General features: G+C 42.8%; 1 protein-coding gene across 5 annotated transcripts in view; it reads left to right on the plus strand.

Moving 5' to 3' along the window:
- The window catches only part of acbd4 (acyl-CoA binding domain containing 4), a 44746-nt gene that overhangs the window by 19442 nt on the left and 11300 nt on the right, over positions 1-14004 (plus strand). For 3 of the 5 annotated variants that reach the window (XM_026315146.1, XM_026315147.1, XM_026315149.1), the window contains 3 exons: positions 8603-8687; positions 11330-11453; positions 13630-13758. In XM_026315146.1, the coding sequence (XP_026170931.1) occupies positions 8603-8687; positions 11330-11453; positions 13630-13758 (338 nt within the window). The remainder of the gene's footprint in view (positions 1-8602; positions 8688-11329; positions 11454-13629; positions 13759-14004) is intronic. The other 2 variants (XM_026315148.1, XM_026315150.1) reach the window with 1 other exon arrangement.

Genomic DNA, 14004 nt, shown 5'->3' on the forward strand with positions numbered 1-14004 from the left:
AAACACTGATTTTAACTCAAATGAGGATCGTTTGCTCCTCATTGTGTTGTATTGTACAGCACTAATCCGTCCCATCTACATTGACTGAAAGGCTCATTATGCGCGGCTTTGTCTGGACGTTCAGTGCGTCTTTTGTCTTCTCAGGTAAATCACATGACTATTCATCCTCAGACACACCCTCTTGCATATGGCCTTTCTGGACAAAAAGTGTCTTAGAAAATTTAAATCAGTGTATTGTTTACTGTGAATGTGTGAACAAGATGACATTCACAGCACTCTGAAGTAAACACTTTAGCCTACAACATGCAGGTCTCCAAAGTCTTGTGAACCAATGTTCTGTTTGTGTTTTATGGTCTTATTTCAGTGAGTAAAAAATTGTAGTTTTTCACTAACCATGCATAAACACTTTTTTCTCAAAAACACAATCATGTATAAACTTGAAGCTCACATATTATTGTAGCCAATTTTGTGCTTATTACAGTGTTATTAGACTTTAGACATTAATATGTTTAAAAAACACTGAAAAAAGCACAAATGTCAGGACATGTCAAAATTTGTCCAGGCCCCAAAAACCCCCTCAGACCCCAGAGGGTTAAGGTATGAAGGAGCTTGATCAGGAAGGGATTCGTATGTGAGAAGAAGGATTTTAAATTCTATTCTGTATTTTAAAGGGAGCCAATGAGGAGAAGCTAATATAGGAGAAATATGATTTCTCTTGCTAGTTCCTGTCAGGACTCTGGCTGCAGCATTCTGGATTAACTGGCTTTTTATGGAGATACTGGGACATCCAGATAGTAATGAGTTACAGTAATCTAGCCTTGAGGTAACAAAAGCATGGACTAGTTTCACAGTAGTCCTGGAGCGCAGAGCTATGCCATCTAAAGTAGCTATAATTTTAGAAAAGGTATTTCTGAGGTTTTTCTGAGTTAACTGAGTGTTATCTGCATAGCAGTGGTAATTAATAGAGTGCTTCCTAATGACACAGCCTAAAGGAAGCATGTACACGGTGCACAGAATCAGTCCTAGCACAGAGCTTTGTCGAGCTCCATAACTAACTTTTGTGTGTGTGGAAGGTTCATCATGGACATGAACGAACTGGAATCTGTCCGATAAATAGGATTGGAACCATTTTAATTCTGTTCCTTTGATACCAGTCACGTGGTCCAATCTCTGTAATAAAATGTTGTGGTCAATGGTGTCGAATGCAGCACTAAGGTCTAGGAGGACAAGTATAGAAACAAGTCCATTATCTGAGGCTAAGAGACCATTCGTGACTTTTAACAGTGTTGTTTCTGTACTATGATGTGCTCTAAATCCTGATTGAAAATCTTCAAATAGTTCATTCATGTGTTCCTATAATTAGCCAAGACTCCTGGATCAAGATAGGCTTTTTGAGTAGGGGTTTGATTACTGCAGTCTTGAAGGCCTGTGGTACGTAGCCTGATACTAGAGATAAATTTACTAATTCTAATAAAGATGAGTTAATTAATGGCAGGGTGTCTTTAAGCAGTCTAGTCGTGGTGGGGTCACGTTGATGCTTTAGATGAAGCAACTACTAATGTGAATTCGGAGAGATCTGAAGGTCATACAGATGATTCAAGAGCTACTGTAGTATAAGATTCATTTATTGCAGGTATAGGAAGCATCTGCTGAATTTTATCTCTAATAGTTGTGATTTTATTTGTAAAAAAACTCAAAGTCATCACTGCTGAGAGCTAAGGGAACACTGGGCTCAACAGAGCTGTGACTACATGTCAGCAAGGCTACAGTGCTGAAAAGAAACCTGGGATTGTTTTTATTTTCCTCTATTAGTGATGAATAGTATGCAGTTCTGGCTTTACGGGGAGCTTTTTTATATGTTAATAAACTGCTTTTCCAGCCTAGAAAAAATTCCTCTAAATTTGTAAAACGTCACTTCCTTTAAGTCTTTAAGGTACGACTATGTAAATTGTACCCTGGAGCTAATCTCCTCTGATTCACTATCTTCTTTTTCAGAGGGGGCACAGTATCAAGCGTTTCACGCAGTGAGGCTACAGCACTGTCAACAACATGATCAATTTGATAGGGAGTAGGATTGAGTCAGCTGCTGTGCTACTGTGTTGACACATGGCATAGATGTGAATAAAAATGGAATAATTTTCTTAAATTTATTAACAGCATTGTCAGATTTTCTTCCAAATGCTGTATGATCTTAAATTCAAGTTCTTAAAGAATGATCTGACAAAAGAGGATGTTGCGGAAAAACTATTAAATGTTCAATTTCGATGCCATAACTCATGCCATAATCAGCAAGTCCGAGGCCATGGTTCTCAACTGGAAAAAGGTGGCTTAGCATCTCTAGGTCAGGGGAGAGTTCCTGTCTCAGGTGTAGGAGTTTAACTATCTTGGGATCTTGTTCATAAGTGAGGGAAGGATGGAACGTGAGATTGACATATGGATTGGTGCATCGGCAGCAGCAATGCGGTTGATGTACTGGTCCGTTGTGGTGGAGAAGGAGCTGAGTTGAAAGGCGAAGTTCTTGATTTACCAGTCAATCTACATTCCTACTTCCACCTAAAGCTCATGACCAAAAGGACAAGATCTCGGATACAAGCGGCTGAAATGAGCTTCCTTCACAGATTGGCCTGGCGCTCCCTTAGAGATAGGGTGAGGAGCTCAGCCACCTGGGAGGAGCTCGGAGTAGAGCCGCTGCTCCTCCACATTGAGAGGAGCCAGCTGAAGTAGCTCGGGCATCTGTTCCGGATGCCTCCTGGGCTCCTCCCTCCGGAGGTATTCGGGGCATATCTCACCGGGAGGAGACCCTGGGGAAGATCTAGGACACGCTGGAGGGACTATGTCTCTCAGCTGGCCTAGGAACACCTCAGTGTCCCCCCGGAATAGCTGGAGGAAGTGTCCAAGGAAAAGGAAGTCTGGGCATCCCTTCTTAGGCTCCTGCCCCCGCAACTTGGCCCTGGATGAGTGAAAGAAGGTGGATGGATGGCTGTTTCTGTTGAACCAAAATTCAAAAGCGATGATATTCACATTACTTTTTAGTAAATTTTAATTTATTATTACTTTATGTATTTAGTATTACTTTTGTCAGTTTCAAGTTATTTCAGTGACTACTGTGGGTTTTTCTTTCTTTAACCCTCTGGGGTCGACGCACGCGCCGGCGCGTTTTGACGCGTCTTTTCCTGATAAGGCCGAAACAAACTTAAATGTATTAAACTTCTTGTATTCCACACAGAGACAAATAGTTTAGCTTGTCCTCAGAGTAAAAACACTGATTTTAACTCAAATGAGGATCGTTTGGCTCCTCATTGTTTTGTATTGTGCTGCACTAATCCGTCCCATCTACATTGACTGAAAGGCTCACTATGCACGTCTTTGTCTGGTCGTTCAATGCGTCTTTTGTCTTCACAGGTAAATCACATGACTATTCATCCTCAGACACACCCTCTTGCATATGGCCTTTCTGGACAAAAAGTGTCTTAGAAAATTTAAATCAGTGTATTGTTTACTGTGAATGTGTGAACAAGATGACATTCACAGCACTCTGAAGTAAACACTTTAGCCTACAACATGCAGGTCTCCAAAGTCTTGTGAACCAATGTTCTGTTTGTGTTTTATGGTCTTATTTCAGTGAGTAAAAAATTGTAGTTTTTCACTAACCATGCATAAACACTTTTTTCTCAAAAACACAATCATGTATAAACTTGCTGCTCACATATTATTGTAGCCAATTTTGTGCTTATTACAGTGTTATCAGACTTTAGACATTAGTATGTTTAAAAGACACTGAAAAAAGCACAAATGTCAGGACATGTCAAAATTTGTCCAGGCCCCCAAAACCCCCTCAGACCTCAGAGGGTTAAGTGAGAGGAGAATTTGAACCCGGAAAGGTGAGGTGTTGGATTTTAACTGTTGCAGAGGGCACATCTCTTAGGCCACAGTGATACAGGCACATACAGACAGACATACAGACACACAGAAATGCAGGACGGCAGCAGCAGTAGACATTTATTCAGCTATTGCACCTTTAAGTTTAAAACTCTCATTGGAAAACAATGGAGGCTGTCTGCTATCGCCACAGCGTGTAAAATAGAGCATGGCTCTTATCGGCTTTTTTGAGTGGGATCCTCTAAAGGATTTGTCTGCAAAATTTGGTACAGTTTTGACAAACTAAAATGTGGCTCGCCATTCAAACTTGAAAGCCCTTACAAAGGGGGCGCCACTGCGCCTATTGTGACTTTGATCGGTCACGTGGGTTCAGGCCCGCTGGGAGTGTAAGTGATTAAAATTTGACAATAGGAAATGAATGGTGGGTGTCTGTCATCTCCAAGGCAACAGTGTGGAAAATAGATCATGACTCTCATTGGCTTTTTTGCTCAGAATGCCCTAAAGGATGTGTGTGCAAAATTTGGTCCATTTCTGACAAAGTAAATTTTGGCTCTCCATTCAAATTTTTGCAAATTTTCAAATTGTTATACAGGGGGCGCTATAGTGCCTACTGTGATTTTGTTCAATCACCTGGATTCAGGCCCCCGGAGTCTACAATTCATCAGTTGGTCCGATTCAAATCCGACAATGCGTGCGCGATCTGCGACACCTCGAAGGTGCCAAAAACCTGTCAACTTGCCGCGCCCGCCAAAGGAAAACCGTAAAACTTATTCAAGAAATTTGGATAACTTTTGCAGCCCCATGGGTCTAGGTGATGCTGACCAAAAATGAGCTCATTTGGTGAAAAGCCCAAGGAGGAGTTCGTTCAAGTTTGAGGTGAGCAAAAACAGCGAACTCAATGACCTCAAGATAAACTCCCAACTGGTGGACTTCCTGTTGGTAATATAACCTTGACATGATAAGCTTTTTTGCTTGACCTGACATGAAGAAGACACTTGCCAAAGCTGGTGACTGTGCGATGACAAAAATGTCAGCGGGGCTCCCATTGGCGCAATGTATTTTGACTTTTGTCGGCGGTGCTGAGGAGCCATTCTTTTGAGGTCGTTTATCCATCCATCCATCCATCTTCTTCCGCTTATTCGGGGCCGGGTTGCAGGGGCAGTAGCCGAATCAGGAATACCCAGACTTCCTTCTCCCTGGACACTTCCTCCAGCTCTTCCAGGGGGACACTGAGGCGTTCCCAGGCCAGCTGGGAGACATAGTCCCTCCAGCGTGTCCTGGGTCTTCCCCGGGGCCTCCTCCCGGTGGGACATGCTCGGAACACCTCCCCAGGGAGGCGCCCAGGAGGCATCCGAAACTAATGCCCGAGCCACCTCAACTGACTCCTCTCAATGTGGAGTAGCAGCGGCTCTACTAAGGGAGCGCCCGGCCACCCTGCGGAGGAAGCTCATTTCAGCCGCTTGTATCCGCGATCTTATTCTTTCGGTCATGACCCAGAGCTCATGACCATAGGTGAGAGTAGGAGCGTAGATTGATCGGTAAATCGAGAGCTTCGCCTTCCGGCTCGGCTCCTTCTTCACCACAACGGACCGGTACACCGACCGCATTACTGCTGCCGATGCCCCGATCCGTCTGTCAATCTCGCGTTCTGTCCTTCCCTCACTCATGAACAAGACCCCAAGATACTTTAACTCCTCCACTTGAGGCAGGATATCTTCCCTGGCCTGGAGATGGCAAGCCACCTTTTTCCGGTTGAGTACCATGGCCTCGGACTTGGAGGTGCTGATTCTCATCCCAGCCGCTTCACACTCGGTTGCAAACCACCCCAGCGCACGCTGGAGATCCTGGCTCGATGGAGCCAACAGGACAACATCATCTGCAAAAAGTAGAGATGAAATCCTGTGGTCCCCGAACTGGACTCCCTCCGGCCCCTGGCTGCGCCTAGAACTTCTGTCCATAAAAGTAATGAACAGAATCGGTGACAAAGGGCAGCCCTGCCTGAGTCCAACGTGCACTGGGAACAGGTCTGACTTACTACTGGCAATGAGAACCAAGCTCCTGCTCCGTTTGCTCCGGATAGCCCTCAGCAAAGGGCCCCGGACCCCATACTCCTGGAGCACCTCCCACAGGATGTCACGAGGGACCCGGTCGAATGCCTTCTCCAAGTTCACAAAACACATGGACTGGTTGGGCAAACTCCCATGAACCCTCGAGCACCCTCGAGAGTGTGTAGAGCTGGTCCAGTGTTCCACGCCCAGGACGGAAACAGCATTGTTCCTTCTGGATCCGGGGTTCGACCACGGGCCGGATCCTCCTCTCCTACACCCTGACATAGACCTTCCCCAGGAGGCTGAGGAGTGTGATCCCTCTGTAGTTGGAACACACCCTCCGGTCCCCCTTCTTAAAAAGAGGAACCACCACCCCGGTTTGCCAATCCAGGGGTACTGTCCCCGAACGCCACGCGATGTTGCACAGGCGTGTCAGCCATGACAGCCCAACAACATCCAGAGACTTAAGGTACTCGGGGCGGATCTCATCCACCCCCGGTGCTTTGCCACTGAGGAGCTGCCGAACTACCTCAGTGACTTCGGCTTGGGTGATGGATGGATCAGCCTCCGAATCCCCAGCCCCTGCTTCCCTTATGGAAGACGTGTTGACGGGATTGAGGAGATCCTCGAAGTATTCCTTCCACCGTCCGACAATATCCCCAGTCGAAGTCAGCAGCTCAGCACTTCCACTGTAAACAGTGTTGGTAGAGCACTGCTTCCCCCTCCTGAGGCGCCGAACGGTTTGCCAGAATTTTTTCGGGGCCGACAGGTAGTCCTTCTCCATGGCCTCACCGAACTCCTCCCATACCCGAGTTTTTGCTGCCGTCACTGCCTGGGCTGCAGCAGTCTTGGCCCTGCGGTACCTGTCAGCTGCTTCGGGAGTCCCGCAAGCCAACCAAGCTCGGTAGGACTCCTTCTTCAGCTTGACGGCATCCCTTACCTCCAGTGTCCACCACCGGGTTCGGGGATTGCCGCCACGACAGGCACCCGAAACCTTACGGCCACAGCTCCTAGCCGCCACGTCGACAATGGAGGTGGAAAACATGGTTCATTCGGACTCAATGTCCCCAGCCTCCCCCGGGATCTGGTAGAAGCTCTCTCGGAGGTGTGAGTTAAAGATCTCTCTGACAGTGGGTTCGGCCAAACATTCCCAACAGACCCTCACAGTATGTTTTGGCCTAGGGTGTCCTGGTGCCATGTGCACTGATGGACCCCCTTATGCTTGAACATGATGTTCGTTATGGACAAACTGTGACTAGCAAAGAAGTCCAGCAACAGAACACCACCCTGCACTGTTGTCCGGCCCATAGACTGAAACAACAGTGAGAGACCTATCCCTGACCCGAAGGCGCAGGGAAACGACCCTTTCACTCTGGGGGGAAAACTCCAACACGTGGCGGCTGAGCTGGGGAGCGATGAGCAAGCCCACACCAGCTCGCCGCCGCTCACCGCAAGCAACTGGGTTAGGGTTAAGGTTAGGGTTAGGGTTTGTTTATGAAACCTATAAAATATCAAATTTTCACGCGATTCTGAGTGGCATGCAAATTTTGGTGAGTTTTCACACACGTTCAGGGGTTCAAATTTGAGGTTGTTTCGGAGAAAAATAATAATAAAATAGGGAAGAAAAATAATCCTAACGATTTCCAGGCCCACAGCCACCTGTCAATCATAATATATACATTTTCATAAAGGTCTAACGCACAGTAACGTCATGGTGGGGTGCGGGTAGACGCTAGACGATGCCTGAAACCCCTCCCCCCACCCCCTGCTTATTCGTCCCTTGCACGTTGAGCGATTATAATAGTCCCTGCGCTGGGACCTTTGGTCCTTGCTCGAGCCTAAAAAGAAACTAATGAAACTGGCCTGGACAAAAATAATGGCACCCATAACATAATATTTTGTTGCACAGCCTTTTGAAATGATAGATAGATAGATAGTGATTTCTGTAACTCTCAATGAAACTTCTGCACCTGCGCCAGGTATTTCGGCCTCATAGGCAGAGTTGCCAAGAAAAAAACCCTACTAAGGTCGGCCATTTGGAAGAAAAGGTTGCAGCAGATGGAGAAAAATTTCACTTTAGATGACTTATAAGTCATCTTGCAAGTCTTATGAACTGATGAATCTGAGTTTGAGGTGTTTGGATCCAAGCAAAGAATGTATGTCAGATGTGGAGCTCAAGAAAAGATGATATATGACATCCTAACACCATCAATGAAGCATGGAGGTTGAAACATTATGCTTTAGCAATGGGAGAGTGGGTGATCTGCATCGTGTGCAACGCATCTTCAATCAGCATGGATACCGCTGCATACTGAAAAGGCATGCCATTCCCTCTGGGCAACGATGGATTGGGGATAACCATTTTGCAGCAAGACAATGACCCCAAGCATTGTTCCTGGTTGTGTAAGAATTATCAGGGCATCACATATAGTCACAGAAGAAAAGTACAAATTTTAAATCTTTTTTAACAAAAAGATTTTTTTCAACCAAAGTAATGGAAAATCAGGAATGTGTCATTTTTGAAAATAAAGACGCTGGTTTAAAATTCATGTTGTATGCACACACTGCATTATAGTAGTATAGTATTACATGTCCATAAATATTACGGTTTAATCAGATATTGATGTGTGATAGAAGGTCTTTTTCTGACTGGTTGCACCTGTGTATTTTTTTAGGGATGCCTGGAGCCGGCTGGGAGAAATGAGCAGTGAGAGTGCCATGGAAGCATATGTGGAGGAGATGAAGAAAGTAGCCCAGGATGTACGTGTCAGATTTATTTTGTTCACAATATTCCTTCACCACTGCAATTTGTGTGTGTGGCCAGGCTGTTTTTGGAAAATTTGTTGGTTAACCCTCTGGGGTCGACGAACGCGCCAGCGCATTTTGACGCATCTTTTTCTGATAAGGCCGAAACAAACTTAAATTACTCCGTCAATTCTGATCGTACAGATAAAAGAAGTATATCATTCAAATCTGTAAAGGGTCTAGTTTTAGTGGTATACCATCATAATAACAACAAAACGTTGTGCTTTTCTTAAATAAAGAAAGCCGACAGGGTGCGCTCTCTGACTTTTCTGTCTCTGCCATTTCTCTTCACAGACGCGTAAATAAAACAACCAGAATCTCAGCGAATACTTGGCTCATAAAAATAAGAATTATATGGCTAGAAAGCTTGAAATGTTTTCTTTTGAGTGAAACAATTCAAGTCAAAAACAAATCATCACTTTTTATTTAATCCGTATGAACGTAAGGAGAAGTCCGTTTTTTCCTGTCTCACCTCATTACAGGTAATGCGGTCCCGCCTTGTACACTGTCCACTGTTCACATGTAAATAATCTCAGGTGAACCAGGTAAATATGTGCACACCCCCGAGAAATGACACAAAATATCAAACTTCATCATAGAATTTAATCACTTTTTCTGCGCGTTTGGATGATAGAGCGTCACGGACGTGAAGAAGTGCTTCTTGTATTCCACACAGAGACAAATAGTTTAGCTTGTCCTCAGACTAAAAACACTGATTTTAATTCAAATGAGGATCGTTTGGCTCCTCATTGTGTTGTATTGTGCTGCACTAATCCGTCCCATAAACATTGACTGAAAGGCTCATTATGCGCGTCTTTGTCTGGTCGTTCAGTGCGTCTTTTATGTTCTCAGGTAAATCACATGACTATTCATCCTCAGACACACCCTCTTGCATATGGCCTTTCTGGACAAAAAGTGTCTTAGAAAATTTAAATCAGTGTATTGTTTACTGTGAATGTGTGAACAAGATGACATTCACAGCACTCTGAAGTAAACACTTTAGCCTACAACTTTTTTCTCAAAAACGCAATCATGTATAAACTTGCTGCTCACATATTATTGAAGCCAATTTTGTGCTGATTACAGTGTTATCAGACTTTAGACATTAATATGTTTAAAAGACACTGAAAAAAGCACAAATGTCAGGACATGTCAAAATTTGTCCAGGCCCCAAAAACCCCCTCAGACCCCAGAGGGTTAAATGTACATTTTAGTGAATGTCTTGTTTGTACAGTTGCAAAAAGTAATGGCATTGTGTACAATTTTCTGATTTTCTGCATAAATTGGGTATGAAATGTAATCTGATGTTCACCAAAGTCACACATGTCAACAAACACAATATTTCTAAACTGAAGTGTAGTCATGATCTTTCATGTCTTTATTTAACATGCCCATAAAAAGTGATGGTGGAAAATGTAGTGGCAATGAGCCTTGATGATAGTAATATACTTGGTTTTAAGTTGGTAGTTTATACTTGGTTTTAAGCAGTGTTAATTTTGGCAGCTATAGTTAGTCTTATTTTTCAGATGAAAACACTTATTAGTTTTAGTCACATTTTAGTTCAGCTCTTTGGGTGAAAGGCAGGGGTAGACCCTGGACAGGTCTCACCAGTCCATCACAGGGCCACATATAGAGACAAACAAACCACTAAGCCACCATACTGCCCGTTTTGAATGTCTCATATCTGGCAAATAACATTCTAGGCCTTTCTCATGTCATGGGAAAAAAAAAACATTTTGTTATAGTTTCTATCATCAGATACTGGCTTTGTAATGCCCGCATAGCAACGCAACACTCCCAAGCACAGAAATATGTTTGACTTGTAGCTCTCATAGCAGCAGTGAAAAACAATTTTCTAATAATGTTTCTCCTTCATATAATTTTACATTGTTTTGCACATAACAAATTTTATTGTCCTGTCAAAAGCCCATATATGTACAAAATTTTACAGTTCACCTCTATGACTCAAATGAAAGCGCAACAGGGTGACATCGTGTGCATTTTCCCAATTTAACCAGCAAATGAAATCCAAAAGCAAGTGGTCAGACACAGACATGTATATTAGCAGGTATAGATGGTGATGTGTCTTCGGTGTCCACTTGTAATACAATCATCCAGGCTGCATTTTAAAAGAGGTGCCTGCTTGAAGTTATTGCTGCTAAAGATGCTTCAACCAGTTATTAAAACCCTTTTGCCAGTACTTTTTTCATGATGACTTTGTATTTTTAATGGGTGTGTTGAATAAAAGCATAAACGAAAGCTGTTTGTTAGAAATATTTTCTTTGTTGTGAGTTTGGTGAAGATTAGGCCACGTTTCATGACCAATTTATGCAGAAAACCAGAAAATTGAAACAGAAACAATGCCAACTGTTAGTGAAAGATTTTTACAACTTAATTCATCAAGCCCACATTTATCCATCCTGCAGTGTTTTTATTAGCACCACTATGTTTAGGACAGGTTATTGCTTGTTTCCTTGGTCTCCTGATCAAACCTGTTCACAGTAATATTGGTGTCATAAAGCAGGGCATTCAAGAAGACAGAAGATAAAATGTCTCTCAGCAGCATTAACTACTAATCATTAGCAGTGGTGACTCAGCAGGTCATTGACACAATGCCTATGAATGAGAAGACAGCCTCACTCTTCCACTACTTTGAACCTCTCTACCGGGTGATTGATGACATGCCACATCCTCCAGAGTCCCTCCTCACATGCAGACAAGGTCAGTGATTGACAAAACAAAGCTTTTTCAAGCCACTTTTTCAAGGCATTTGACAGTTAAAGCTGATCATGCTGATCAGCTGATAATTTGTATGTGTAAATCTGAAGAGCATAACCAACAGTCAGAATAAAAACAAAGCTTTTGTTAATGCTTTTTGTGTTATTGTTCAGTAGGGCTGCAACAATTAATCAATATTATCAAATTTGATTATTGAAATAGTTGGCAAAAAATGTATTTATTGATTAAATTAGATCTAGTGACGTAGTTGTTTGCAGCAGCACACTGAGGGTGAGCAACTTCAGACACAAAAATGGCAGAAGCACAGAAGAATGAAAGTCACGTAGTAGTTTTGGATCCAATTTTTCACACTGTTATGTGGACAGCGGTGGTACCTTCTTGTTCTAGTTTTTCTCTAATGTGGTCAGAGAATCAGTCATCCAGTAGAATGTTTACGGTTCTCAGGCCAATTGACAGTAACTTGGGCATCTCACTGAGCAGAGAGACTTCTGTTTTATCTTATGTCAGTCCACTCTGACTATAAGACATGGCATCAGATCCATGTCATGCCTAACCTCTGTGTTTTATAGGCTTCATTTCTATATTTCCCCTGACACGTTTATTTATTTATTTTTTTAGCCCCTGTGTCTGCCAAGCTGATGATGAAAACACACGCATACGCACACGTTCTGATGACAGACCACGTCTTAACAATCACATCCCAGAGATAGTCTGGAGTTGTTTTTAAAGATGCTGCCACAGCAGGGTTCACCACAGAGTTCACAAAAGGGGCCGACTGAAACATAGATTTAGGCCAGAGATTTGATTCCATCCAAGGCAACTTTTTAAATACGACAGATATTGGCGGACAAACAGGTGAAAATCTGTGAAGGTCTAGTGTTTTTATAACACAGAAAACTTATCACCCAACTGAAAAAATATATATATATTTTTTATATTTTCTAAAAATGTATTCAGTATACTTTTTAAACGTTAAATTTCATTATTCTTGAGGTTGTGTTAAAAGCAAACCAGCTGAAAATGTATCAAATGTTGCAACTTGGTCCGCAATCGAGTCTGCTGATTAGGTGTGACAATGACCTAAATCTGTTTTAGTGCATGAAATGCTAAATTTTTCACTTATTATTGGGTACTTTTGCTTACCAAATTAGTACACTACTATTAAAATATACTTCAAACATTTTAAGTATACTTGTAGCAAATGTAAAAAATATACTGACATTAAACTTATGTATGTATGTATCTGTTACTGAATGCAGACTTACTACTGAAGCACAACAAACACATTTAATCAAATTCAGTTATCTATGTATCAACAACTTAAAATAGATTTGTTTGAATAACTTAATAAAAGTACAGTATTTCAACAGAAGATGTTAATGTAAAGCTGAAACGAAAGGCAGGTTAAGGTTTAAACAAAGACAGAACCTATGCTCTAAACATGGTAAACATGACAGAATATAGAATGGTAGTTCTGAATTTCTTGTAGTGCCAGACAGAGTTGCTCTGCAAGAATAGGAGCCTGATATTCATTGAAATGGCTATTCATTTTTATTATTCATTGAAATACACAAGAAGGCCGTGGGTTTGCAACCCGGCCTTTCTGTGTGGAATTTGCACCTCCCCGTGCTTGCATGGGTTTACTCCAGGTACTTCGGTTTCCTCCCACAGTCCAAAAACATGCATGTTAGGTTGATTGATGACTCTAAAAATTGCCCGTAGGAGTGAGTGTGAGTGTGTGAGGTTGTCTATCTTTGTGTGTCTATATGTGGCCCTGTGATGAACTGGTGACCTGTCCAGGGTGTACCCCTGCCTTCCACCCGAGAGAGAGCTGGGATAGGCTCCAGCAGATCCCAGAGACCCTGAGCCAGGAAAAGCGGGTATAGAAAATGGATGGATGGATGGATAGTCCAAGCGGGACAAAATAAACAAGTCTTAAGCTGGAAGAAGCTTGACTTGACCACTGAACTGATCTGTTTGTCAAACTTAAAATAACTGTCAATAAAAACACCAAGGAGATTGTCAGGGTCATTTCCATGTAGAGATTGCAGGTAAACTCAGACAGTTTGTCCGTTTGTCCACCCACCCAGCAGACTGCAGCATAAAAGAACGCACTTACCAACAGAATGTACAAAAGAGTGTTTATCTGTTGCTCTAGGTCTTACAGGCATTGAGCATCCTGACACACCAGCAGAAATGTTGAGGAATGATGAGGTGCAGGAGGGGCCAAAAGAGGAGTTCAGTTTCTCTGAGGTTGTAGACCTGTGTACCACCACCATCCCCACTGGTAAGTAATGAGTGAACCTCCAGTGGTAACACATCTTTTCTGGACTGAGATTTTGTGTGCTGTCTAATTAGGTGTGCTGGCATCCAAGGACCTAAGTACAACTATTGTTATTCTGTGAGATGCACTTGGGGGGGTGGGGAGGGGGTCTCTGCAGTTATGTTTATTAAAAAAAGCATTTTATTTCAGCATTAAAACTGGTTTGGTGGTTGATTTGGGACAACTCATCAATGAAATGGTTTATTTCAA

Source organism: Mastacembelus armatus, chromosome 19, assembly GCF_900324485.2.
Source record: "Mastacembelus armatus chromosome 19, fMasArm1.2, whole genome shotgun sequence".
NCBI classification, from domain to species: domain Eukaryota; kingdom Metazoa; phylum Chordata; class Actinopteri; order Synbranchiformes; family Mastacembelidae; genus Mastacembelus; species Mastacembelus armatus.